The sequence below is a fragment of the Pituophis catenifer genome, unplaced genomic scaffold (assembly GCF_029215685.1).
Source record: "Pituophis catenifer annectens isolate HBS135680 unplaced genomic scaffold, rPitCat1.0.hap2 SCAF_2, whole genome shotgun sequence".
NCBI lineage: Eukaryota > Metazoa > Chordata > Lepidosauria > Squamata > Colubridae > Pituophis > Pituophis catenifer.
The window spans coordinates 239,512,315-239,536,248 of NW_027256882.1; the positions used below are offsets into that span (position 1 = coordinate 239,512,315).

The 23,934-nt window shown below is 37.3% G+C and overlaps 1 protein-coding gene across 2 annotated transcripts in view; it reads left to right on the plus strand.

Moving 5' to 3' along the window:
• The first annotated feature begins 5,631 nt into the window (after positions 1-5,631).
• FBN2 (fibrillin 2) overlaps positions 5,632-23,934 on the plus strand; it is a 115,636-nt gene continuing 97,333 nt past the window's right edge. For both annotated transcript variants that reach the window (XM_070935681.1, XM_070935682.1), the window contains exons 1-5: positions 5,632-5,855; positions 8,023-8,105; positions 16,081-16,179; positions 17,912-18,007; positions 23,560-23,655. In XM_070935681.1, the coding sequence (XP_070791782.1) occupies positions 5,632-5,855; positions 8,023-8,105; positions 16,081-16,179; positions 17,912-18,007; positions 23,560-23,655 (598 nt within the window). The remainder of the gene's footprint in view (positions 5,856-8,022; positions 8,106-16,080; positions 16,180-17,911; positions 18,008-23,559; positions 23,656-23,934) is intronic.

The window sequence follows — 23,934 nt, forward strand, 5'->3', positions numbered from 1 at the left end:
AATTGGACTGTTTTAACACTATTTTATATTTTGTATATTTATTATAGAATTTTATGAAACATTTTAATTATTTGGGGAGTTACATTTACTTCAATATATATATAGGTCTTTCTCTTTGGTAGGCCATGCAGTATTGACAATTGGCTGTGCATGGTTTTAATCCTTCCCAAACCAAACTATGTATGGTGTTTACTTTGCTTTCTTTTGTATGACTTTCATAGTATGCCTTCCACAGGATGGGTATTTGAGACATTATCTATCTCTTGATCACTTCCTATCTACTTTTGCCATTAAAGTTGGTGCTTTGTTGTATGCTGGCATTTTCCTAGAATGTTCCTGGCATTCCCATATTTATTTTTTCTTATTAGTATATTTTCTTATTTCTGATTATTTTTTCATATTTGCAAGTGCTCTGTTAGAACTTTTCTTTGCTCTCTTGTTCCTTGCTTATATGAATTTGTCATTCTGTTTTGGTTTCATTTCATCTGTCTCTTGACATTGCTTTTAACATATCCACCGGGTAATAGATTCAGTGTGCTTTGCTTGGCACATAGACACTTTTTTCATTTAAGACAGCTGTAGATTAAATGGAGAAGCCTTCCTCCAATGGCTATACTCAATATTGTGTAATATAACATTTTAGTCTTTTCTTCCCCGATTTTGGCCCCTTCTTCCATAAGTGGTATTGGTGACTTTAAAGAAAAAGGATGGCAGGAAAGAAAACAGACTATTCAAACATATTCATACTCAAAATGTATAACATATATATGGGAACTTTAATCATGGCATGGTAACCATATATATCTTTCTTGTCATATATATGGAAACTTTAATCATGTAACCAGATATATCTTTCTTGTTTCCATTCCAAAGATCAGCTAAGGTTGTTATGTCATACTATTAAAAATAACTTTAGTATATTCTACAAATTCCAGTAGGCATTGTTGGACTTCTTCAGAAGTGACAACTATATTTATAGCATTATTTTTATAAATCAACCAACTTATGGAATCCTTTCAATAAGAATATATTTTAAGATGCAGTAATTCCATATTAGGAGACCATCAGTGAGGGAAATGGGAAATTCCAAAATGTGATAAATAAACCCCTAAGACGTCCAGGAGACTAATAATTGCTTCCTTCCCATCCAGTCTTTAAGCATATCACTGATAATGCTGGAGGAACTAAGTCATTCTGGGAGGTGTGATAAGAGAGCAAGCAGCAACCATAGAGGAACTGCAGTAGCAGTGGGAGCAGGAAGAACTTCTTGTGGAGTTGCCTGGGTGAACCTGTCCTCGCACCTACTATTCAACATTTTGAATTTAGTTGACAACCATCTTGTTTTAATTGTGCAGGACCTGACTCTGGAAAGGATGGAAAAACAGCCATGGGTATTTGGAACTTCTGAATTTCCCTTCTGGACTTTAGATCTTTCCCTCATGGACCTTAATCAATGAGTTACATTTGAATTTGGAATATGATTTTCATAAATGGGTGCTGTTTGAGCTTCACACAGAAGAGGCAGGAAGACAGTAGCTTTCAATTCACCTTTGGGTTGATAGAAAAGTGTAAGGTTCTCTAGTACTCTGGTGTTGCTTAGTATTCTGGGAGGAATTTGATTCTGTTAGTGGTAATGGAATGGGCAAGGGTTTTGGAATAGAAAGTTTGGCTTCCCATATATGGGATCTATGTCCCTCCTGATTAGCTCAGATTTCCTTGGAGATGAAGTATAGTTGGGCCAGGACACAGTGAATTCATCCTTGACAGATAAGGTAGTTCTAAGGTTGGAGATAGTGGTTTACCTTCTCATCAAAAAGCCATCACTGTCTCCTCACAATCTTTCTCTTTCTAGGGAAGGCTGTTGAGAAGGTATTGACGCTAAACCATCAAAGATTTCTGGAAGTTGATTATCTGGCCCCTTCAATTTGGGTTTGGGACGTGTACCGGATGGGAATGGCATTGATTGGATTTGTGGATGAGCCCTGGCAACAGAGCAATAAGGATGGTTGATCTTGCATTTTTTTAATGACATCCTTATGGACCAGCTTGGAAGTAGGGAAAGTTCTCCTTCCTCTGGAGCGAGTTTTAGTATTAATGGGGGAAAATATCTAGATTTGCAAGATGCCTTAGGACTCAACAGTAGTTTTTTTTAACATCTATGATGTTAACTCATGATAACTTATCTTGTGTCATTGGATGACCATTAGATGAGGTCATCCAATGGTAGAAGATGAGGCATGAGTGTAATAATGGTATCCATGTTTCTGTTTGCACCCCTGGCCAACCAGGTGATACTGTGGAAGTTGTTTTTGGTATCAGAAGATTGTGACAGGCTTCAGCTCAACCCTTGCTAAACTGAGGGGTTTGAGGTTTTAGGCCCCTCTAGATCCAAGGATTTTCCTTCTTATTTTAGATAGGGTTGCACCATCCCATACTGAACGGCTGTTCAATCTGGGGCTCATCCTGGAATTGAACTGGTAGCCAGAAAGGTTTTTGTCAACTTTGTTTTGTGCACTTTTTCCTAGACTGGAGCCTCTGCTCAAGGTAACTCATGATTTGGTCACCTCCTGACTGGATTATTGCAATGCACTCCACATTCAACTGGCCTGAGGAGCATCTGGAAAGTGAACTGAAAGCCAGCTATGGAAGTCCTTGCTTTTAAATAGCTCAGATGCAGGTTGGCTCTTTTATGGGTGTTTATATGTCTTTCCTTCTTGAGGAAAGTGCTTCTGTCTGATTTTCTGAAACTTCCAATGTATCCTAAAACAGAATAATCTGCTAGGATTGGATTCCTCATAATCTAACTCCTCCCATGTCTGCAGGTGTTGGTTGCTTCCTAAATTAATCTCAGATAGCTGATTGCTGAGCCTCACCATTTGCTGCATCAGTCCCACTCTTTAATTCTAGCAAATTAGAAGTCATAATATATGAGGCCAGTCCCAGCCTAGATAATTTAATCATCTGGATGAGAAGAGTTGAGCAAGCAGATGTTGCTCCTCTCCACATGCTTTGTCCACCTTTTCAAGAAAACAAGATGAAAATAGCCTGTATTTATTTATTTCTTCTTCCAGAAGAAATAAAAGCTTTGTTTTTTCCAGAAGGCTTCTGATGATTGTAGAGTTCTAAGAACCTATTTGTGTATTATTTTATCCCCTTATTCTAGAATTTTAAAATATTCTATTATCACTGTTTTAATATCTCTAAACTATCTAGAATTCAAGAGGATGGAAGCACTAAATTGTATAAATGGCACAAGAAATGAATTCTATTCAGAATGGAAAAATGTTGCTGGCAATGGTGCAAAGAGAACTCTTCATTGCATCCATTGCCACGAGACTTCAGAGAAATCTTACAAAAGACCTCATTCTGATTTGACCCATCCTGAAAGTTCCTAATTTTTGTTCAGACCTCTATTTTCTGCTTCGTTGTCCTCTGTTTCCCGTTAAAACAATTTTGCTGTGTTAAAGAGAAGGGGATGCTTAGGAGTAATAACTTAAACTGACCCAGATATCTCATATTCCAGAGATTGGCCAGGGCTTGAGCAGGATTGCTGAGAAAAGATTCCTCAAAAGCATTCTGGAAACTATCTCTGCTGGAAGAGGAAAACATCCATTTTGGGGGGAATAACACCCTCCTCCTAAAATGCTTTCTTGAACTTTAAGCTGGACCAAAATGGAATGGCCAAATATTTTCATACCCTCCTTTTTCAAGGAATTATTGTTCCATTTCCAAGATCATTTTGCCAACAATGGAGTTCAGGACATGGATATTTCTGAAACATTGCAATATATATATATATATATATTGCTTCCTGGGAGAGCAACTAGCAACACAGAGTTGCAGTTTGTCAGCAGAAAAAGGGCCCAAGAACTTGTGAATGAGATTTCACAGAACCTAGGGCTGAAGAACAACTAAGTTTACATAGGTAAAACCTGGCTAGAAAGAATATGCACATAAAAGCCTATGAAAAAAGAAAAAAGATATATATATATATACTGATCAGCTTTGATCAGTGAAGCTGGCAGCTGCAGACACAGAAATATATATATATATATATATATATATATATATATATATATATATATATATATATATGTATGTATGTATGTATATATATATAATGTATATATATATACATATATATATACATATATATATATATATACATATATATATACATATATATATATATATATATATATATATATATATATATATATATATATATATATATATATATATATATATATATGTTTCTGTGTCTGCAGCTGCCAGCTTCACTGATCAAAGCTGACCCAGTGCTCTCACTGACATCAGTGGCAAGGGACGATATCTTGAGCCTGTCAGGTTACTGAAGAATTGTTACGAAATCCCTTTGTGCGTGTCAGAAAGAGACACACAGACGCTGACAAACTACCATAAGCCACTTGTGTAGCCTAAACATATTTCTTTCAAACTCAGGAAGTGAAGGGCAACACCAAGTTTTACTGGCAACCAATCCTATCCGTCTTTTTTGTTTTTATGGCAGTTGTTTCCGAGGGTCTAAAAGAATTGCGATAGGAAGCGGTGGCAGCGGACGAAAGCCTCCTTTTAGCTCCTTCGTTGGGTACAAAAAGAGGGTGCCAAGAGCCGTCGGAGAAGGTACCACTGGCGCCCACCTCCTCCTCCTCCTCCGTCAGTCTTCTCCAGCGCCCCCTTCCAACTTCCCGGCCTCAGCTCCTTCTCTCGCATCCCGGTTTCCAAAACTTTCCCCCTCCTTTCAGCCAATTACCAGCGCCGCGCGGGCTTTTCTTTTCCATCCTCCGCCCCCACCCGACTCTCGGCGCCCCCTTGGCGCAGCCTCCCTCCCGCCTCCAGTGGGCTCCTTTCCCACGTGTTTGGCGCGCCGCTGCTGCTCCCCACTGACAGGCAGGCAATCGCCTCCCCCTTGCCCTTTCTTTCCTCCCTCGCCGAGCCGCGCTTTCCTCCTCCCCTCATTCTTCTTTCCGTACACCGGATCGCCGCCTTTCCTCGCTCCTCGGGCGGCAGCAGCGTAGCAAGGAGTTCCTGAATTATTACTATTAATTTTTTGTCCCTGGGTTCGCCGTCCGGGTGAAGTTGGCTCGTGTCCGCTGTGGTTATTAGTAACTTGAATGTTTTATTTTTGAGGAGGACAATTCTCTTTATTTTTTCTTTCTTTCCTTTGCAAAGAGTAGTTTTGGCTCACTGAGGATTCTTTTCAGTTAGTGTAAAACGACTGGTTCAGAAAACGTTTCCCGCCCTCCTGCCTTTTCCTTTTTTTCGCCCCCCCCCGGTTCCCCCAAAAGAAACTGGAAGCCTCACTTTTCGCTCTGACCAATTATTATTATTATTATTATTTTGGTGGGGGGTTGAAATTTGCGCGCTTTCCAGTTGCTCAGGAGGAAAAAGGGGGAAGGGGGGAGTGAGAAAGATGCACCGTGGAAGGCGAGCAGCAGTCCCCTTGACCGCCACGACCCGCAAGGCGTCTCGCTGAGGGGGCGGAGGGCCAGCAGCAGGAGCGACGCTCGCTTCGCCGAGGAGGGCAGCGGGCGAGAGAGGAGCAGCAGCGGGCGCTCCCTTAGGAACAAGTCGGACTCGGTGCCGACACCTCAGGAATTCCTGCCGTCCGCGATGGGGAGACGGCGGGCGCTTTGCCTGCAGCCTTATTTCCTTTGGCTGGGGTGTGTGGCGTTCTGGGCGCATGGATCCGCTGGGCAGCAGCGGCAGGGTCGTCCGGCGGAGGGTGCGGATACTAGCCGCTACTCTATCATGGGGAGCCTGGAAGGAGGCACAGCGTCCGCCGCCGCCGCCGCCAACCGCGTCCGCAGGAGAGGCCAACAGGACATGCTCAGGGGGTAGGAAAGCAACCTTTGCTCGCACCCACGTCCGGCACAGGTAGGCCTGTTTCCTGCAGACAGCAGCGGAAGGTAGTATAAACCTGCGCTTGGATGGGATCACTACAGACGGCAGGTAGGGGGGTGGCATGCTGAAATGTGCCTTCCCAGGGATTAAATCGACTAATCCCTGATCAAAGATAAGGAGGGGACTAGGACTGTAGTCTACCTACCCTTCTTGGCTCTGCTGCTATGCGCAGGAATGTCTTGGCTCTGCTCTCCCCCTTCCACTTAATGTGACCCTCCATCTCTGAAAGGGTTGTCTGAAGTGGTACAATTCAGCCACAGGTTTTCTTCCTCAGCTGCTGTTTGGGGAAAAATAGGCCACATGTATATAATTACACAACAGCAATTATGTAGTTGACCACATCTTTTAAGCTTAGATATGAACTGTACAAGCCTTAATATTAATATCTGAAGGTAACTCAGAGATGAAATGATGCTGTCATTTTTCTGCTTCTGTAATACCTGTAACTAGCCATCTTCCACCTTTAAGCCTTATTCCACAATATCAAGATAGTACAGGTACTAATTTTGTTCCTTCTTTAAAAAAGGAGGTATAGACAGTATAGACAGACACTTTGGCCTTCATCTATTTCCACTTTTCTAAAACTTTTCTTCAACTTTCCATAGCTTTAGGCAGGTAATTCACCTGCTTGAAATACAATGACCATATTCATTCTTTAGCCATGTAAGCCTGTGATCAAGTCTGTGTTTCAGGTATATCCTCATTGGCTAAAATTCAAGATTGTAGTCTTTAAAGACACAGCATACTATTTTATTCTGTGTCCTTAAAGACTAAAGCAGTCTTGAAATCTACCAGTAGTTACACACTAGTCCATAAGCCTGTTTTGATGTCACATTTCTGCCAAATTATGTTTTTACTTCTAAACCCATTGTCTTTCTTTGATTTGATTATTAACCTTCTCAAGATCATGGCTAGGCCTACATGATACAGGAATGTCTATGTACCTAACTACCTCAGCAACCTGTGTCCAAACAACTCATTTACCCACAGGTGGCATCAATTCTGGGGCAAAACCACATTGTTTAAAACACACTTCCACCTTGCTTCTCTAACAAATCTGTATGTCCAAAATTGGATTGTACTTAGGTTTTAAATAAGTATTGCCATAACATTTGCCATACTTCACTCAGTATTTGAGTGATTTCATGACAGAATCCTACAGGATTAAAAATAATTATTTTCTCTTTCTTATTTCACTGTCCCATAGAATTACATACAATAAGCACAATTCCTTGTTTTAAAAGTACTTAAGTAGAAAGCTTGCTCACAAGTTTAAATTGGAAGTTCCATATATAATTTCCTTTCCTTTATTCCTATTTGCTTATTGTGTTCATTTTAATTGTGTTACAACATCCACTTCTTTATTTTACTTGTTTTCTCAGGTAAAATGCATCATATCTTAATATATTCCCTTTTTAAACTTTTAGTCTACAACCGAGGGGTCCTTGGTGCTTTCTGAGTTTAGTTGTTTTCTTGCAGATGTTTCATTAACCAAACTAGGTAACATCATCAGTTACTTTTCTAAAAGCTAGTTGAAAAAAACAACTGGCTTTTTAAAAACTAAACATATATAATGTGATACCAACAAGAGTACCAAATGTAGCAGACATTATCAAGTTTTAAAGGGTTTTATAGTAAAGTTGAAGAATCATTTCAGTTAAAAGCTGATAAAGATACATGCTTTTTCAAATTTAAGGGGAGAAATTTAAAAGTGCCAATATATAAAATATGTCACAAATCCTTTCCATTTTAAGTCTTTGCTTACTTGCATACCAGTTTGATAGACATTTCTCTTAAGATAGAAATGTTTTGTCAAATGTCTTTGATGTTTCACTCTTAATAAGTATGCATGAATTTGATCCATTCACAGAATGGTTTAAAATGGAAAGCATATTGCTTGTCTCCCCCTTTTTTTTCTAAGAAGCAGGTTATTAATTTTTAAAAGAATTTGTAGGAAACTTTTTTTAGAAATATAAAACCTGTCTGAATTTGTCTGTCATTGCTGTAGCCAATATTTTTTTTTATTCTGTGGAGCAAATATTTGAATGGCTGGTCCAAATGACCTGTGTTTTTCTGTATGTATTTGTTTGCATGCAACAGACCAAATGTGTGTGGCTCCAGATTCCACTCCTACTGTTGCCCTGGATGGAAAACACTCCCTGGGGGAAATCAGTGTATTGTTCGTAAGTGTTTTGGCTTCAGAGTTTGTAATATTGATTTTTAGTAGATACTTACATTTAAACAAAAATATGAATTTACACTATGGTAGATTAATTGCTAAATTTAGGCTTCAACTTTGAATTTAAGAAATAGCAATTGCTTAACAGTTTTTTAAAACAAAAGTACTGGCAATATATACTAAAGTTCAAAAATAATTTGATAAAAAACTCATATGAAATTCATAAATAATATAGTACATAAATGATAAGAATTGTTTCAGATATTTATTTTTTTATTGTACTTTAGTTACAATAGATTTACATTAGATGTGATAAGCATATTTTCATAACTTAACAGTCTTGTTTGGCCAATATTATGTGACTACTGATTTGTCTTGGCAAAATGGAATTTAGTTGTACTATGCCTGGGATTCACCAAGCTAGATCTCTACAATCTGTGGTTGAGATCAGCTTTCAACTGTAGAACATTTGAAAAATGATAAAAAGTATTGAGCAGAATATTTTTGATCTCTTCTGGTTTTTCTGTTTATCTACTAACTGTAGATTATATATAAATTATATCTATTTTGGGATAAATTGAATTTTATTAGTGAAATCCTATGTATGTTTATTTACAAGTAATTCTTATTAAATACAATAGGGCTTATGCCTGAGGAACAAACAATGGAGTATATTAAATTATGAATATGTGGTTGCTCTCCTTTTTTTTAAAAAAAAAATAAACACAATGGATTGACTTAGATCAAGGCCACTGCATGGGTGGGGGAAGTTTTTCCCACAGCCTTTACCTTTACCTCAAATACATGAAGATTAAAATCAAAGATTCCTTTGGTTCCAGTGAAACATCTTACCTCCATGTGTGCATACATACACAAAGGTGAATTTTCAGAAATGTAGAATTTGAGAGGATTAATCTTCTTTATATGATGCTGGTTTCTAGTTGACAAATAAAAATCCCAAAGGCATTTGTGTGCTACCCAATTAACACATTGTATAATTAGCTTGCTTTTATGGTTCATTGTTGTGGTTATCAGAGAGGCCTACCAGTTATTCCACCCAATATAATAACAATTCATGAAGTAAATTGCTTACCGCATTGTAAGCTGCCCTGAGTCTCCGGAGAAGGGCGGCATATAAATCGAACCAATAAATAATAAATAAATAAATAAATAAATAAATACATACATACATACTAAGCTCCTCAGGGTGCCGTTGGCCAGGCAGTGCCGGCTGGCGACCCCCAGGGGGAGAGCCTTCTCTGTGGCAGCGCCTGCCCTCTGGAATGACCTGCCCCCTGAGATACGCACGATATCAGACCTCCGGACTTTTCGTCGGGCCCTGAAGACACACTTGTTCCATCTAGCTGGGCTGGCTTGATCCCATCCTCTTAGTTTTTAATCGAATTTCGGTTTTAATTGGATTGTTTTAAATTCGGGCCAAAATTATTTAATTGTTTTTTAAAATGTTTTTAAATTTTATATGCTATGTTTTATCCTGGCTGTACACCGCCCTGAGTCCCGCAGGAGAAGGGCGGTATAGAAATATAATTAAATAAATAAATAAATAAATAAATAAATAAATAAATAAATAAATAAATAAGCTCATATACTACCACAATTGTTAAGTTGGGAGAATGAGAAGACTGGAGACAGGCTTCAGACAACAGCTCTTTATTCAGTAACTATGTACAATCCAACAACCAGCCTCTCTGACAGTTCACCCTTATATAGGGAGCTGCTAGAGGGCTCAGCCAATCATGTTTGAGTATTCTTCCTGCTCAAGCAACGGACCAGATAGAAAACTATGCAACTGTCAATATCTAACATCCCTCCTTTCTTAGTTGGAACAATCCAATCTACATACGTAGTCACGCAAGTAGGTGGGGCATTTACAGGTTCTTTTGGACTTGCGCAGCTCAGTAAGTGTGGTGGCAGCGGCCTGAGAGGTAGTGCCTGCTGCTGCCTCTTAGTCTGCCTGTGGAAACTCCTGGAAGTTTTCGGGCAGGGCCTTGGTTTCGACTGGAACCGGTTCGCTGCGCTGGATTCCCGGTTCTTTAGGTGCGTACTCTGTTTCCATCGGGCTTGAGTCTGCTAAGGAGGGAGTATATTTTAGTTCGGCGTTCTCAAGATCGTTAGTGGTAGGACAGAGGCGGCTGCGGATTTGATCTATGTGCCACCTCCATAGCCCCCATCGTCTAACCTCACGACATAAGATTTAGGGCCCATTATTTGTTCTATTTTCCCTGGTAGCCATAGGGAACCCTCAGCAAAGTTTTTTGTGAACACCAGGTCCCCAATGCTAGAGGACCTGGTGTGGATGGTTGGCTCTTTTGTTATGTCAGGGCCATAGTGTGGGTGAAGCTGGTCCAGTACTGATCAGAGCTGGCAGCCCTGTTAGTACAGAAGGAATTTGTCCACCATGCCTTGCCAATCACTTGGCCCTAGTCTCCCTAATGCCTCCTTGGCAGATGTTTCCATCCTTTCAGTCATACCATTACTGGGAAGATGAAAGGGTGCCGAGAGGGCATGTCGTATGCCCTGGTCTGCCAAGAACCTCTTGAACTGGGTGGCAGTGAATTGCATGCCGTTATCCGAAACAACTATGTCAGGGAGGCCATGGGTGGCAAATAGTTTCCAGAGCATTTAATCACGGCCTTTGTAGTGGTTGTGCCCATTAAAATAATTTCTAGCCATTTACAATAGGCATCTATAATGACGAGAAATGTTTGGCCATGAAATGGCCCTGTGAAGTCGATGTGAATTCTAGACCAAGGGGATCGGGGTCATTCCCACTCCAAGGCAGGTGCCTTTGGGGGTGCTGTCTGTAACTCTTGGCATGGTTAGCATGTAGCTACCCACTCCTGTCTCTCCTGGTCCATTTTGGGCCACCATACAAAGCTTCATGCTAGGGCTTTCATCCGGACAATCCCTGGATGGCCCTCATGTAATTCCCTCAGGATAGAATTCCGCAAATGGGGGGGTATGATTACATGATCACCCCACAGCAAACACCCCTCTTGAGCAGATAGTTCATGCTGCTTAACAGTAAATGGTGCAAATTCTGCACTACTAGGCCTTTAGGCCATCCCCTAAATCGGAATCCAGTTTCCTTGGTATTCGCTCAGTTTTAAATTTTGCTGGGTCAGCTGCTGTTTCTGGAACCTAGGTACCGCCTTTTTCAATGCCTGTCATGATATGATGGTCAATGAGGACCCTGTGTCTATCTCCATCTTGCATGGTGACCCTTCAATTTATATTGATATGTTTAGCTTCTTTTGAGATGGTGCGCTGGCTTGGCCGATTCTTGTTTGGTTGGTGTCTGGAACTCTTGTCTTGTTATTTGCCCGCTTAGGCTTCCACGAGTCCCATTTATACGGTTTCAGCACCTCTGGCAGGGCAGTCTCTGGGGTGCCCCAGCGGCTGCTGAGCAGGGGTGCCTGGCAGACTCTAGCCAAGTGCCCTTTCCGTTCACACCTTCTGCAGATGACATCTTGGTATCAGCAGGAGGATCGTGGGTGCTGACCCCCGCAGCTGGCACAAAATGGCTTTTTGCTGTCTTGCTCCGGGACCCTTCTTCTGTCAGTCTGGTAGACCTCGTCCTTGCTTTCGTTGTCTTGGTAGTCCCCCTTATGCACCGTGACTGTGGGTTTCACCGCCGCAGGGGCTGTGGCAAGTTTCTGGAGCGATTCGACCACTCTGTTAGAGGATTTGGAGGCCCTTGCCTCGTCCAAGGCGTCCTGCAATGTCAAATTCGTCTTGGCCAGCAGTCTCCATTGTAAACGGAGGTCTTGTACCCCACAGATGAGCTGGTCCAGCAATATATCATTCAAGTTTCTGAATTCACAGTGGGCAGCGACCTTTCGCAGCACTGCCATGTATTGGTTGATAGACTCGCCGTTTTTCTGCATTCGATGCCGAAATTTGTAACGACGTACTATCTTTGATGGGGCCGGAGTGTAGTGTGTCTTTAGCGCGTTCTGAAGAACTTGCCATGGTACCGATTGTACCAGGGTTGGATCTGACAGGGACTCTGCCATGTTGAATATCTCATGGCCACAATGGCTGAGAAATAGTGCTCTTTTTCCGGTTGTCTGACAACCCCAGAAGATCATTTGTTTCCATGAAACACTCGAATCGGGTCATGTAAGTATCCCAATTTTCTTTTGCTGGATCAAAGGGCGTAGGCAGGTGGAATGCAGACATCATTGCCACTCTTTTTCCGTTCGAATTTCACGCACAAAATGGCCGCTGTTCCACGACATCCACCTGGCTGAATGTTCGTTATCAGCTCTTTTTGCTTCAGTTCTCCTCTCCGAATCCCATCCTCGTGTTAAGTTGGGAGAATGAGGAGACTGGAGACAGGCTTCAGACAACAGCTCTTTATTGAGTAACTATGTACAATCCAGCAGCCAGCCTCTCTGACAGTTCGCCCTTATATAGGGAGCTGCCAGAGGGCTCAGCCAATCATGTCTGAGTATTCTTCCCGCTCAAACAACCGACCAGATAGAAAACTATGCAACTGTCAATATCTAACAACAATCCTAATACTACCCTAAATCAAATAGCTAACAATCACACATGTACAGTGATGCATAAACCTCAAAGAGCCTTACAATGTCAATAAAAAAGATCCATCACCAGGAAAGAAAAAACATACAGCTCAGTGCAATGCCATATAACAGCCTCTAATCTACTAAAAGTACTCTCCCCTTCAAGCATCTGGGTATACTTTTAAAAAAAGTGTCCTAAAGGTGCTTTTTCAAGAGGCAACTGGACTTTTTTTGTTTTTTCTTTGAAGACATTTCACTTCTCATCCACGAACCTCCTTGGATGAGAAGCGAAATGCTAACTTTTGGGTCAACCATGACCTGGATGACTGAGAATCTCTGTAGACATTCAGAAGAAAGTGTTGAACACCAATTATCCAGAGTTTATTTTCTAACAATACTTATGCCACCCAAAGTTGAGATAAAGGATGCACTGGAGCCTTCCGGTTAATAAAATAAAAATAGAAAAATGAGGGAGATGGAACCTGATGGTTTCAAGAAAACTATCTATGAGCATATGTACATATGTGAACATTATATTCCAGGTACAGAAACAGATTCAAATCATTCATTCATTATTGCCCAGAATCCCTCTGACACTACCCAGAGTGTGAGGGAGATGGGCCCTTTTAATGTGATAAATAAATAAATAAAATCTATAAGCTCGCCTTTTTTCCAGAAGCCCATTGCATTTAGTTCTCTAATTTTATCTTTGAAAGAGCAATCTTGTGAGATTAGTTCAGGGGTGTCAAACTCGTGGCCCATGAACCAGATGCGTCACACACTGGCCATGCCCACCCCGGTGAAGGGGGAAAAGTCACGATATGTCAGTGATGATAACATGACGCCGTGAGTTGGACACCCCTGGATTAGTTGGCAGAGGGATGAGACATGGCTTCAAATAAATTAATGAGGGTGGATTATAACTTTGATCTTCCTAGACACTTATTTCTTTTACCAAGATGCAATAATGATCCTCAGTGTAAATATTTCCAACAACTCTTGAGAAACCCTAGGATTATACCTTTTGTAGGCATAATCATGCAAATTTATTATATCTCACATTTTGATATTCCATGCAATTAGGCAACTGTTATGGAAAGAAATGGATATCATTCTGGCCTACCTCATATATTTCACTTTTTTTGTTTATCATAATACTTTTCTGATGTTAAATATTAATCAGATTTTAAGATTATAGATCACACTTACCGATTACACTTATAATTGTTCATTTAAAAATGGTTCAAAATTATGATGGACTAGAAAAATGACTTTTGTAATAAAGTTTTTAAAGTTACAACTGTTGTATCTCGCTTGCGGTTACATTATCACAATTAGAGCACTTGGCAACCAACTCACATTTATGGCTGTTGCATCATCTTGTGGTAATGTGATCACGATTTGTGACTTTCTCTGTCAGCTTATGACAATCAAAGTCAATTGGGGAAGCCAAACTGTGTGGATCACTTCACAAGCATGTTATTCATTTAATAACTGTGGTAAAAGTCATAAAGTTGGGCCTGATCACATGGTACTCTTTTAATGACTTTTAATGACTAAAATTTTTGTCCCAATTGTGCTCATAAATCAGAGAATACCTATAATGATATTAAATAATATTCAAAATATCTGGGATGATAAATTGAGATTTATCTCAAGCTTTCACAGCAGTTATATAACTGCACGTATCAAAATACCAAAACGTGATAACAATTTACAAACAACAAGGAAGCACAGCATATTTTGTAATCCATGGTGAACAATTCATCTGTAGACTATCCTTGGAATATAGATAAATCATTGTTAATAAAGACCATCAGTTAGTTATATACACATTGGATATATTTAGACAATACATTCCTTTTTCTGGTTTCCTTATTTTTTAATGTTAAATTATAATTTGTCAATTGAAGCTAATGTGATTTACACAAGGGCTTGCAATATATATTCTACATTTTTTTTCTTTTTTCAGGCTCTGCCTCATCAGAAATTGGGTCTATGTTTTTTAGCATAGGACCACCACAACAACAAAAGTGGAATTTTATGATAGTTTTTTTTTTCTTTCATGTGCTTTCAAATCAGTATTGATTCCTGGCAACTACCTGGACTAATCTTTTTTTTTTTTTTATGTGGCTTGCCATTGCCTTCTTCCTAAGGCTGAGAGAGAGTGACTGGCCCAAGGTCACCCAGCTGGCTTTGTCTAGAAGCAGGGATTAGAACTCATGGTCTGCTGGTTTCTAACCTGGCATTTTAATTGTTACATCAGCCTGGCTCTCAAAATAGATTTGAAGAACAACCTTTTCACAAATGTCCATAATTTCTTTCCACCAAAATACCAGCCTTGCCAACTTGCTGGATGTCATTACTCTCTTAATGTGGCTCTCATTGTCTATAGCATTTAATTAAAATATTCCTGTCATAGGGGTATTTTGAAATAAACCTCTTTGAACTAATAAATTTCTTTTGAAGAAATAAAGAAATCAGCTGTAAAAGAAAGGATGTATCTGTAGTATGTGTTCATTTATATATCACCTTAGCTCTGGTAGTTTATAATTTGCAAAGGGGCAGTTAAAGCAGAATTAAAATCTCATTTTGGTATTTTTGTAAGTACAGCCTGTTAACTAAGAAAAATATATTGTTCTTTGAAGTGAAGCTAGAAATGAATTTGCAATTAGTGCATTTAAACAATGTCTAAACCTAGCATATCTCAAAAACACATGCTTTAGTTAGGAAAATAACATTACTGAAGGTTGTTTTTTTTAAATATATCAGCTGGAAAGCAATAGTTTAGTCCTGCAAGGCTAATACAGATGTGATGCTAAATGCAAGAATCTATCAATAAATCTGTCAAATTAGCAATTATGAGCTTGTGTGGAGAAACAGAACTTGAATTCAGATAAATGCGAACTGATTTCAGTTGATTTCCACCTTTCATATCCCACTTCTGTTAGAAATCTTTTTCTCCTGAAGGTGTTCAATGGGAAACTTCCATTGCCTCTCATTGATTACAGTAGCAGCTTAGGGTAGGCTTATTTGTAGATATTCCTGCCCTACATTCCTCCCCATATCTCTCACTCATAAATTGTCTTGACAGTAAAAACTTGATAGCCTTTTTTTATCCATATAGATGATCTGGATGATTCTGATTTCTATATCGACTTTGTATTACCTATATATAATTTGCATGAAGTAGAATTTTGTGTGCTTTGTCCCACATTGAACATTGTAAAGATATTGAATGAAGACTATTATTTTCATTCTGTTTGTTGGAGCAATAAAGAAATTATAAATGAAAGCAAAATAATAAAAAAATCCTACTATAATTAAGGAAAATGCCTATGTTCTGTAATTTTGAAACTTAAACATATGATTATTATTTGTTTAACAATGTAATATTGCAAGTCATCTAATATATTGTTTTTTCCACAGCAATTTGTAGAAATAGTTGTGGTGATGGATTTTGTTCTCGTCCTAATATGTGCACTTGCTCCAATGGACAGATATTGCCAAGCTGTGGACCAAAATCTAGTAAGGCTTAAATAGCATCCTTTTCATTTTATTACACGTAATAAAGGCATTTGCTGTTTAAGGTCAGAGAGATTGCATTTATTCTGGGATTCGGTTTAAAAATAGATAAATAGTAAATCCAGTTACCATCTTTTGAAACGTCGGGTATGTGTCCACAGTTTTCCTACCCTTCAGTTGTGTCTCTTCTGTTGGCAATCCTATTGGAAGCAAGGGCTAAACTTGCACATTGATTATCCGTACATAAAAGCACAAAAAGCTTAACACATTATTTGGATTTGTTTACAGATCATGTTGGGTCAGGATATAATGTTAGCTTATTGAAAATTTTAAATAGCTATGTTTGTACTACAATAATTACTAAATCATGATTGAGAAACAACTGTGGATACACTAAATCAGAAGCAAACAATCTGCTTTACAGTATGTAAATATGGATGAACATGGTCTGATTCTAATTCTAATTTCACTGATTACCTAGCTTCTTCCTAGATCTGTATATTTGATCGCAAAGAACCATTGCAAGCAAGATGATGTTGACTTTTTGCTATGTTTAACTACCTAAATAGTAGGGCTGTGCAAAGTTTCAAACACATGTTTTGTTTGTATGAAAGACCCCTTTGAAGTTATCTCATGGACTATATCCTCTTCCTCCTTCTTAAAGCAAAGTGAAGTAAAGCATCCATATAGTTTTCCTTCCTGTTGTTTTGACCCCATTCATTTTTGCTTGTGATCATTAAAAATATCCCATTGTTTTACTGCATTTTTATATTAGTTTATCATTTTTATGAGCCACATTGTTTTTTTGATTGAAAAATAAGATATCAACTGTGTTATGTGATAAACAACTAAAATACGTAACTTGTATACTTAAAATAGCAATAACATGAGTTTAGATGTATGTTGGAGTGAAGTTAATTAAACGAAGTGGAAATTAATTGAAATCAGAATGATAAAAGTTTGAAAATAAAATGAATGTAATAAATATAAAGCTTCAAAGCACTAATAGGGAACAAATTAGAGAATATTAGAGATCAAGATAATGTAGTCAAAGGAATTAGTGGAGGAAACCATATTCTAAATATAGAAGAAAAATTATAGTTGGGTTGAGTTTATTAATGCAGAGTTCAGATACTCTAGTATTTTGGCAAAGAAATGAAACATTGAAACAGCATTTGAGAAACAAATAGAGGAAGTGTGTGTTAAGGACAAATGTATGTGTGCTGAGGAAGAATAAGAAAGAGACATTAATAGGAAAAATGCACAAAAAAGCTGAATAGATAGTCCTCAAAATTATATGTACAGTAGCATTTATAAAGAAGCATTTATTTATTTACATCCTGCCTCTATTGTTTTTATAAATAACTCAAGGCAGAGAACATAGACAATACTCCTTCTTCCTCCTATTTCCCCCACAACATCAACTCTCTGAGGTGACTGGCCCAAAGTCACCCAGCAGGTTTTCATGGTTAAAGTAGGACTGGAACTCACAGTCTCCTGATTTTTAGCCTGCTGTTTTAATGACTAACTATGAGTCACTTATAATAGAACCTCAAATCAGTTTAAAGTGAAATCTTAGGGCACAAAATGCTAATATATGTTATATATTTTACGTGATGTATTTTAATGATTTATTATGTCTATATTATTGCATTATTTCTCAATATTTGTGTCTTTGCTACCTAAAATAAAATGACAATTTAATGCATAACTAATTGTCTGCATTTTTCTGTAGTACAACAGTGTAACATCAGATGTCTGAATGGTGGTACCTGTCTAGATGACCAATGCCAGTGTCAAAAAGGATATATTGGCAATTATTGTGGGCAACGTAAGTAGACATTTGGCAGCTGTGATTTATTTGAATAATTCCTGTCATGGATGTAGCATAGGTATTGCATAGTCTTCTGATATTTTTGAATGGCTGCTATTTCATCAGGATATGGGAATTGTGAATTGAGTGCATTTTTCACCTATTAGGTTCAATGGATAGTCATGAACAAAACATGTATTATATAGATAGGGTAGCTACAGGGAAGACATATTTCTCTCAGATGTAATTATTATAAAAATACAGATATGTATTTATAAGAAGCAGTAATAGTATTAGTTTGTTCAAGCACCGTTAGAATTGTGAAGTAAAGTGCTGGCAGTAAGCAGGAACATTTTGAATGAATTTTTACATTTTAAGGAGTTCTTAATTAAGCAGACTCTTTACTTTATATGTAAAAACAATAACGTTATATATTTTGTGTTTTATGTATATAAGTATTTCATCTGAATTTCTGCTATTCACTTCAAATATTACAGCCATGCTTCACATTCTGGTGTTTTTCAGAAAAATGATCTTAGAAATAAGCCCTGATGGTTTGGTTTTGTCAGTATGGCACTGTAAAGTCTATGTAACAGGCTTTTCCTTCAGAGAAGATTTGGGATGTGGATTGCATTAAAATGCCCCAAATGTTAAACTTATGGCACTCATACTGTACATGTAATCTTCATTTAATGTCTACCTACCTGTATAGTGAAATAGGAATGACTACAATAGCTACATGTACTGCTGATGAATCTAATAATTGAAGTGTGATTGTTTTCATTTCTTTGGAACATATAAAGCTATGTATAAATAAGTATCATGGAAGTTTGAAAACTCTACATTTCATAAATTACTGCCTGCTGCAAATGACAAACTGTGACTTAAGGAAGCACAAGGAAATTGGAGTGTTTCTTCATTTACTGAATTAGAAACAGCTAGTGATTAATAACTAATGAAATAATAAAAGACATTTTTTTCTCAAAAAGGATATAAAATTTAAAAGTTTCCAAAAACTAATATAGGAGGTACTAATCTGGTAGCAATTAATTTTGTAGAATGTACAATGTTTTCTGAAGTATTTGCTTAGCTGATTGTGTAGAGCAAAGCAACGAAATCTACTCTAGAACATTTCTTTACAATGAAATTTGGTAAGCAGGACTTATAAAGTATATTCTAAGATAATGCCAAGCCATGATTAGATATTACCTCAATAAATAGAACATGGTTTCAAAGTCCTATACTCCCTCTTTATATTATAAATTCAATGTTTCCTTTCAGATTCTTGATCAGTCATTAATTGCCGTTAGGCCAGATTTCCAGCCCACATTTTAAGAGCAAGTTAAAGTTATAAAGCAATAATTTGCAGGTTCTGATAATAGTGGCAAATAATCTGTGTACAAAAATTGAAAAGCATTGTAGAAATGATGGAGCAAAAGAGGAAGACTGGGAGATGGAGATGGTTTTTTAAATCAAAGTCTTGATTTTGTTTCTGAAAAAAAACCAATTAATGGTTTATTGTTGGTAATTTGTTCCTTAGTTATAAGAATAGAAATATATGATGCAAGCAAAATACAATTATCTATTTCTTTTCTCAGAAGATCCTGTTTTTATATCTGTTGCTTTTTCTTCAGCCTTCTTTCTTTTCCTAGGCATAATATTTGCATTCCCACTTTTTTTATTTTGGCTGTTTCATGCTATGTTTCTCAACTAGTTCCTTGGTTCTGATTAAACTGTGCATCATTTCATTACATTCTGTTTCCTACTGTTATATCCTATTTTTGCTCTTTTGAGTTGGAGCACCATTTTTTAAATGAAAAAATGTACCAAAATTGCACAGATATGGCCTTAACAAGTTTGTGAATTGTCGTTAATTTAATTTACCAAATTGATTATGACCTTCTAAACCAGTGATGGCTAACCTTTTTGCCATCGCGTGCCAAAAACGGGGGGAACATGGGGGGTCACGCGTGCGCGTGTTGACACCCATAATTCTATGCGCCCTGTCCCCTACACACATGTGCACGCGACCCCCCCATGCTCCCCCCGTTTTTGGCACATGATGGCACAGTGGGTCCGGTAGACCCGTTTTTTCACTCTCCCCAGACTCCAGAGCCTTTCTAGGAGCTTGGGGGAGGGCAAAAACGACCTTCCCCACTCCCCTGGAGGCCCTCCGGAGGCTGGAAATGGCCTGTTTGCCGACTGGTGGACCCAGAAGGCCTGAAAATCAGCGGGCTGGAGCTGAGCTCGTGTGCCCACCGATATGGCTCCGTGTGCCATAGGTTCGCCATCACGGTTCTATACCATTAGACAGGACAGCTAACAGAATTCTCAAAAAACACAACATTAAAAACATGCATAAAAGACAGCCTCAGACTAAATCAAGCAGAACAATAAACCATACAATGCAAGAAGGGCCCCATATATGCATTAAAAAACACATTAACCCAGGCCTGGGAGCAGAGCCAGCTCTTAGGGGCTTTGTGAAGTTCAAGGAGATTATTTAAGGGAAGAGAACTCAGTGAGGAATGAACATGGTTTATCTTTAAAATTTTGGTATAGTCGTGTTACAGAAGAATGGAATATCCTGAAGAAGGGCATGTCTGATTAAAATGAAGTCAGGCTAAAATTACATTGTAACATTTTGTGGCAATTTCCATTTGGAATCATTGAATTTTAGTTCACAAGTATTTAGAGAGATAATCTTTAGATTATGACAATATAGTTATTTGTTACATAAATTGTTCAGTTGCTGCCATAGTTCACTATCCTACTGTATATATAAAAAATAATTGTATTGTAATTACCAAACAGTAATCATTCATTTAATGAGATCATATTTATTGACTCTTTTTTTCCATGCTTAAATGATCCCCCCCCTTTCTACTTATCTGTTCTTTTGGCACAAGAAAATGAATGCTTTCAATAGCTGACCATATGCTGTTGAGCCTTTAATTGGGAAAATTGCCTAAAATACTCAAACCAAATAACCGTTAGCTTTTTCTTAAGGAGGTTATAAACATGTTATAAATGTATCTGTTTTGTAACAGTGAAATACAACTATTATGTATGCATCATTTTTTCATACTTTGTAGACTATTGGAGCAATTGTGCATACTGCAATGAAGGATTAATTTTGAATTTATAGGCAAGTATTGCCTTTTTTCAAAATCTCTTAGAATGCAACATATGTCTGCTATAGAAGTAATACAAATTTGTCAAGTTCTGTTATTCAAGTTTAAATAAGCTAACATATACATACTTGGAAAAAAACTGATGCCTGTTCAAAACTTGTATTTTTTTAAATTCACAATTAACCAGACCATCTGTGAATGAATATGTGTTGACCATTTTAACACTGGTTTCTACATATACTTAACACTGTTTGTAAATCTATGTTTTTAGACTTCTGTATATTCATTAATTTTACTCACCCTTGCTTTGGAAGATTTTATCTTAGTTATTTTTTTTAATAAACACTTTATTAAACTTTTATTACATTAAAAACATAAAAAATTATTTCACTCAACAACAGCTAATTGTGTTTTTCTTGTGACAATAATTCGTGCATTATTTACAAAAATTAAATTGTGCGTATTTACATTCTTATTTTATCTATTACGTGTACTTAATAACTATCTATCTTCAATCTATCTCTGTTCTATCCAGTTATACCACTGTTCCCACACATTGTAAAATTAACGCTGAGTTTAAAAGATAAAGAGACATCAATATTTTATCTTAGTTATTAATGACTTCATTGTGCCAGTAAGAGAAGAAATGTATTTATTATATTTTTATCTATTCAATACAGGAGTTTTTCAGCCTGATTAGTGTGTTATAGAACTAATACACTAGTTCTATAGTGTATTTTTATAAAATATAAAAATACTAACAAAATAATACAGTAAGCAATGAAATATATTTATTTTACTAATAGATAACCAATTAAATAAAAGAAACATTAAAATAATGCAATTACCCTGATACAAAAACATATGAAATAAAATACATAAACACAACTATCCAAGTATAATATGGACAGTGTAATTTTTCACTCTCTTTTTATAAGCACTTTTTTACAGATGACATACATAATCTCAAGGTTTTGTAGCCTCAAAACGTATGATAGAAAAGTCTTTAAGCTGTTGCCATTATTTTTTCAACACTGTAGATGAATTACGTTGCTTTTTTTCGCATTTTGATCTTTTCAACACAATCTTTTCCTTAGTTCCCTCACTTTGAGTATTACTTGTCTCCTCTAACTATCTGGATGTATGCTTTTTTCCCTTCTTTTCCCAGACACTGTGGCACTGCAAACAAATGTCATGTCCCCTGAGATGTCTAGATCTGGAAGAGAAGGGAGTGGGTTCTGCTGAATATAAATGCTTGTTTTCTTAGAGGCCAGGTCAAAAATCTTAGGGAATATAGAAAGCATAACAAATGGTGCTTTAATCGTTGTATGGTAGAAATTCTTACTTCAGACAGATGTGTGAAATCCATTATTACAGAAAATCCTTTCAGATTGTATTTGGCAGATGTAATTTCTATATGTTATATTTAAAAAGTGATATATTTGAATATGATTTTCAATGAAACTGTATTTTGATATTTTAGTATTGAAAGCAGAATATTTTAATGTAGCATAACATTCATTTCTTTCTTTTTTGCTACAATTAATGTTTGGTTTAAAACTGTCTTCTTCTGCTTTTCTTTGATTATATAGCTCACTTCTGAATAAGTAGTGCCATTTGCCTAAATGTTTTAAAGACATTGTGGTCATGTTTTGGAATAGGTTTTCAATATCTATTTAACATTTAAATATTTTCTGATTTCTCCAACCGTCATGTATGACCTTTGTTCTCCCAAAGCTTTAGGCACAATTTATATAACTAAACTTGTCATTAAAACAACTGACTTCCACCTACCCATCCTTCAGGTTCATGAGAGCAGTTGGTGATTATTTTTCCCTTCAGGAAGTTATGCTTAGTATGAGTGGAGAGAAAGCCAGGGCAATCTACCAGTTGCTTTTTTTTTTCCATTTATCCCTCATTAAAATTATAGGGACAACATCTGCCAGTCATTTTAATGTGGTCATGAGGAAGAATCTTAATTTAGGTGTTCCTCAAAAATCCATTTACATTTTCAATTAAGTCTTATCAACACCTACTGCAAATGACATTTGTATTGGTTGAGGGCAAGTACAAAGTATCGTAGCATATTTTGGACTCATCAATGAAGCTGTGTCATCTAGTGGGATCCAGGAATCATGCCTTTTCTGTTGTAGCACTTTACCTCTGGAATGACAACTGGCCAAAGACCTAGATGGCTCTCAATCTGAGAATATTCAAGAATTAAAGACTTGGTAAAGAATTTAAGCCTTGTCCCAGGCTTAAAATTGTATGAATTCACTAACTAATTAATTAATACAGGTACATTTCCTAATTCATTTTCTTCTAAGCCTTCTCAATTAGGAATAATGATTATTGTGAATATCCAGTTTTTTAATAGTCCTCAAGTGACTATTTTCACTTTATTATATACATATAATATTTTTATTCAAAACGCAGCTGTCTGTGAACATGGATGCCAGAATGGAGGTCGCTGCATCGGGCCCAATCGTTGTGCATGTGTATATGGATTCACAGGCCCTCAATGTGAAAGAGGTAAGAACTACAAAATAAAAATGAAATTTACCCAAAATCTGAATGTTTCCCGTTAAGTGCTGAAGTGCTAAATAAGATGCATGTGGGATATCACTTCTGTTTGCAAGCAATTAGAATAGCAGTTTGTAATATGAAGTTGATATTATTCCAGTTGGGAATTTAAGATTTTTTCAAAGAATGGGCAGATAGCAGTTCTCTGTATTTCTGCTAAGCAAGATAAAATAGAGTTGTACAATAATCTGAGCATTGGAATGGGTCAGTATATGAGTTGCGGTGTCG